This window comes from Triticum aestivum, chromosome 2D (assembly GCF_018294505.1).
Source record: "Triticum aestivum cultivar Chinese Spring chromosome 2D, IWGSC CS RefSeq v2.1, whole genome shotgun sequence".
NCBI classification, from domain to species: Eukaryota; Viridiplantae; Streptophyta; class Magnoliopsida; order Poales; family Poaceae; genus Triticum; species Triticum aestivum.
Window position 1 is genome coordinate 565386965 of NC_057799.1, and position 3921 is coordinate 565390885.

The 3921-nt window shown below is 46.8% G+C and overlaps 1 protein-coding gene across 1 annotated transcript; it reads left to right on the plus strand.

The window, feature by feature from the left end:
* The first annotated feature begins 1568 nt into the window (after positions 1–1568).
* LOC123050003 (FCS-Like Zinc finger 1) lies at positions 1569–2370 on the plus strand. The gene has a single exon (XM_044472851.1). It carries the CDS (start codon positions 1673–1675, stop codon positions 1949–1951), a length of 279 nt encoding a protein of 92 aa, XP_044328786.1. The 5' UTR covers positions 1569–1672; the 3' UTR covers positions 1952–2370.
* The last annotated feature ends 1551 nt before the right edge of the window (positions 2371–3921 follow it).

The following is a 3921-nucleotide window of genomic DNA, read 5'->3' on the forward strand; positions in this document are numbered from 1 at the left end:
CGAAGATGTGCCCAGCCCGGTCAGCACCATGCAGGCAGGTTGTGACTCACTTGCATACGGAGCACGTCGTATCGTTGTGTCCACCCTCTCCGCGTCAAACAAAAACCAACCGCTTTAGCAGACTAGCTGTAGTCCCCACTCTCCAACCAAAATCATCAATCAAATTCTGAAGTCACCACAAAGAAAAGAGTTCTTAAAAAGTTTGTGGAGGCGAGCGTGCAACCATTTTCCACCGTGCACGTCAGCTACTTGTATTAGTATAGCAGAGTGTTGTGCGCCGGTCACTGTCAGCTGAGCAAGGTTACTTGCAGACTGCAAAGATTACGTGCAGCTGCTCCACTGTCGAGTCAGGCGCTAAACAAATTGGGCGCGCAGATCTCGAGAGAGCTGCCCCCCAGGACGAAGCCTAGCCTGCCGGCCTGCCGGCCATGCGAGTGCTCCCTCCATTCCATAATGTAGTGCTTTCTCTATCCTCGTGCTTCAACTTTGACCGTAAATTTAACTATTAAGACCGATTGCGGCGGGAGCAAAAGTTATATCAGTGAATTCGTATTCGAAAGACGTTTTCAATTATACAATTTTTTCTCCCGCCGCAGTCGGTCTCGTTGATTAAATTTGTGGTCAAAGTTGGACCTCGGAAAGCACGGACGCACTATATTTTGAAATGGAGGGAGTACTAGAGTATTGGCAAAGACCACACGTACACACGCTCACTCCCAAAAACTCCAGTGGAATCTTCAGGCGCGTGCAACTGTAAAATTGCAGTCTGCAAAGGAGGTGCATCCCGCTTGGCTCGAAACGTGCTCGGCAACCCCGAAGATGAGACCAACTGGCAGCCTCTCCTCTCGGTTAAACAACACACATCTCATGAAGCGACATGAGCCGCATCCTTCTGCCCAAAGTTTTCAGCGTAATGGTTCTCTGCGGCTGGGTGCACGCGTCGGGTTGCTTGTGGGCGCAGGGTGCGTGACAAGACATGTACGCGCGCCAAGAAGCTCCCAGTGTCTCGGCTACTGTATACAAGGTTCTGCCTGTCGCCGTGGCGCGCATGCAGTGCACTCCCCTAGGATTCCTGCACGGGGAAGCACCGCCTATAGTAGTAATAAAAATAAGAAATGGCATCAGCCTCTTTTCTGGTTTTCTTTTCCGTTTATTTTTTACTCACATCTTTCGCCAAAAGGAAATCAGTGCGAGCATTTGTTTTTCAGGGGTACTACTTCGTTCCGAAATCGGTCCATGGTATTGGTGTCTTACCCCAAGACTACGGGCGCTAGCACGCAGGTTTTGGGTACGTCGACGGAGCAACCTCTGTACGTTGCTATCAGTGGCCGGGACCCCGTCCACGTCGCCCGGACATACATGCTTCCCGTCGTTTTCGCCGCCGGGCCACCCACCGCATGGCGCCGTGGTCCGTGTCGGGGCGCGAATAAAGAAACCGAACCGCTCCCTCGTCCTTGGTTAGGCTCGTGCGGACGGCGCATGGTATTGCGTGGCCCTGTGTGCTCGCTCGTCTTTCTCGCAGCAGGCCTGTTTCGCCCGTCCCCGCACAAACCATATATACCCAGACAACCCTAGTTTGGTTCAGGCACAGCAAACACACAATCAACCTCCCACTCCCGGCGCACCAAAGGCAACGACGCGCTGCTAAGTTAGCTACACGCACCAACACATAATGGCTTGCGCCTTCTTCTTCGACGCCGAGCCGGTCAGCGAGCCCGGCGTGCACGCCCTGGACGCGTGCGCACTCTGCACCAAGCCGCTGGCAAGGGACAGCGACATCTTCATGTACAGAGGGGACACGCCCTTCTGCAGCGACGAGTGCCGCCACGAGCAGATGCGGCTCGATGCCGCTTGCGCCAGGGCGGCCGCCCGGAGGCAGAAGCAGTTCTCTACGGGAACTGGGTCCGGGCGTGCACGCCGGGAGTGCTGGGAGGTGTCCGTCGCCAGCTAACCGGTGACGGTGCCAGGCTGCCTACGCACTAGAGCCAACAAGATGTGCGTGCACGAAGACGCCGCCGTCGCCCGTGGCCAACTGATCAGCGCGGGATCGAGGAGACTCGCCTTGGTTGAAGAAGCAAGACGCGGGCCATCGGAGTTGCTCCCGGCAGGCCGGCGATGCATGTGCCGCCGGTCAAGTGATTTGGGCATAAACGCAGCGGAAAAGGAGCTGCACTGGATCTGAACAAGTCAACTCAAACGAGATTCACCACGCAATCAGGCGGCCATGTGTGGCCCTCAACTCTTTTTTTTTTCCTGCGTTTATATGTCACTTCTGTTCTGTATGAAGCGAATTTGCAATTGCACTTTCACTGGGTAAACTATCAAGCGAATCGACATATAACAAGCTAAAACGTTGGATGTTTACCACACGATTTAAAACTGAAATTTGTTCTAGACCTGCGGTGTCAAAAATTAAAACTGTCTCCATCAACTGAGCATCAACATGACAACTCCTGCAGTCCTATTTTTGGCCTTAGTTAGGAATTTCAACTCACTGCAATGCTGGAATTACGTTGTTTTGCGTATTGTGTGTGGTGGGCTCACGCTGTGTTCGTGCATAGAGCTAGACATTCCACGGACCGGGCTTCATCGGGCCTAGCCTTTTAGGGTGTGTTTGGTAGGGTGTATGAAGGTAAAAGTTCCCAATCTGGCCCATTTTTATTTGTTTGGTAGGGTGTATGGACTCATATGGGCTATGCTCAACTGATGCAAAAAAGGGCCCCCAGCTATTCCCATCTCATGCACCCCAGAGAGAGTGCATGGAGGCAGCCATGCTGGTACCGACCCTCGTCCCCACCCACCAGACCACATCCAGATATGTCTAAATTTTTAAAAGAAATTTAGAATTTAGAATTTTGTTTAAATTTTCAAAAAAGTTCAAAATTTATTTCATCTAAATTTTTAGAAAATGTTTATATTTTTTAATTTTTAGAAATGTTTAAATTTTCAAAAAGTTGAGAATTTCAAAATTTTGTTTAAATCTAAAAAATGTTCAGGATTTCAATTTTCTTTATTTAAAAAAAAAATCAAAATTCAATATTTTATTTTCAAAAATATTTCAGACTTTCAAAATATGTTTAAATTTTCAAAAAATGTTCAGAATTTAATTTCAAGAAATGTTTAGAATTTTATATTTTGTTTATATTCTCAATAAAAGTTCAGAGTTTCAAAATATGTTTATTTATTTCACGTTTTTTCAAGTTTGTACACCATTTAAATTAATTATTTGGAATTCAAAATTATTCAGCATGTCTAAACACATGCAGGCTGCCAAATAAAGTCTCAGCTCACCATGTCTCAGTGCATACAGTACTGCCAAACGACAGCAAATGAATGGACTCAACATGTCTACACTCAGCATGTATGAGAGGAGAACAACTAGGCTAGGTCCATACATACTACCAAACACACCCTAAATATACAATGCTGTCTAGTAGGTGTTTGTAAATGCAGTCTGATTTTTCAGGGGAAGAAGAAGGACAATATATTTTGAAGTTGACATTATTCCGGTTGACCCTTCTGTGTCCACTTGCATTTCCCTTGTACTGACTATTTGTTTCTCATCGTGTACAGTAAAAACTCAAACGCACTTTAGGTATCACTATCTCCGTGCCAAAATGTCTTATTTTTGATACGGAGGGAGTAGAACGGATGGAGCGAAGTTTTATTTGTAAAGTACAAAAAAGAATAGTAGTGAAGAGAAGAGAATTCTTCTATTTCATATAGAAAAACATTTCAGATAGGTTCATACAAATAATTAGTTTTCGGGAGGTAAAATAACCTTTTTATAATCAGTAAACTAGCCATCTATAGAGTTACTAAGATCCCATGATTTGAAATGTTGTGGCTGCTTTGGGGGTTGTGGGGCCACTGAGTGCGTTGCGTGCAAGGCTGTGTACTATTTAGTTCTATTTCTTCTAC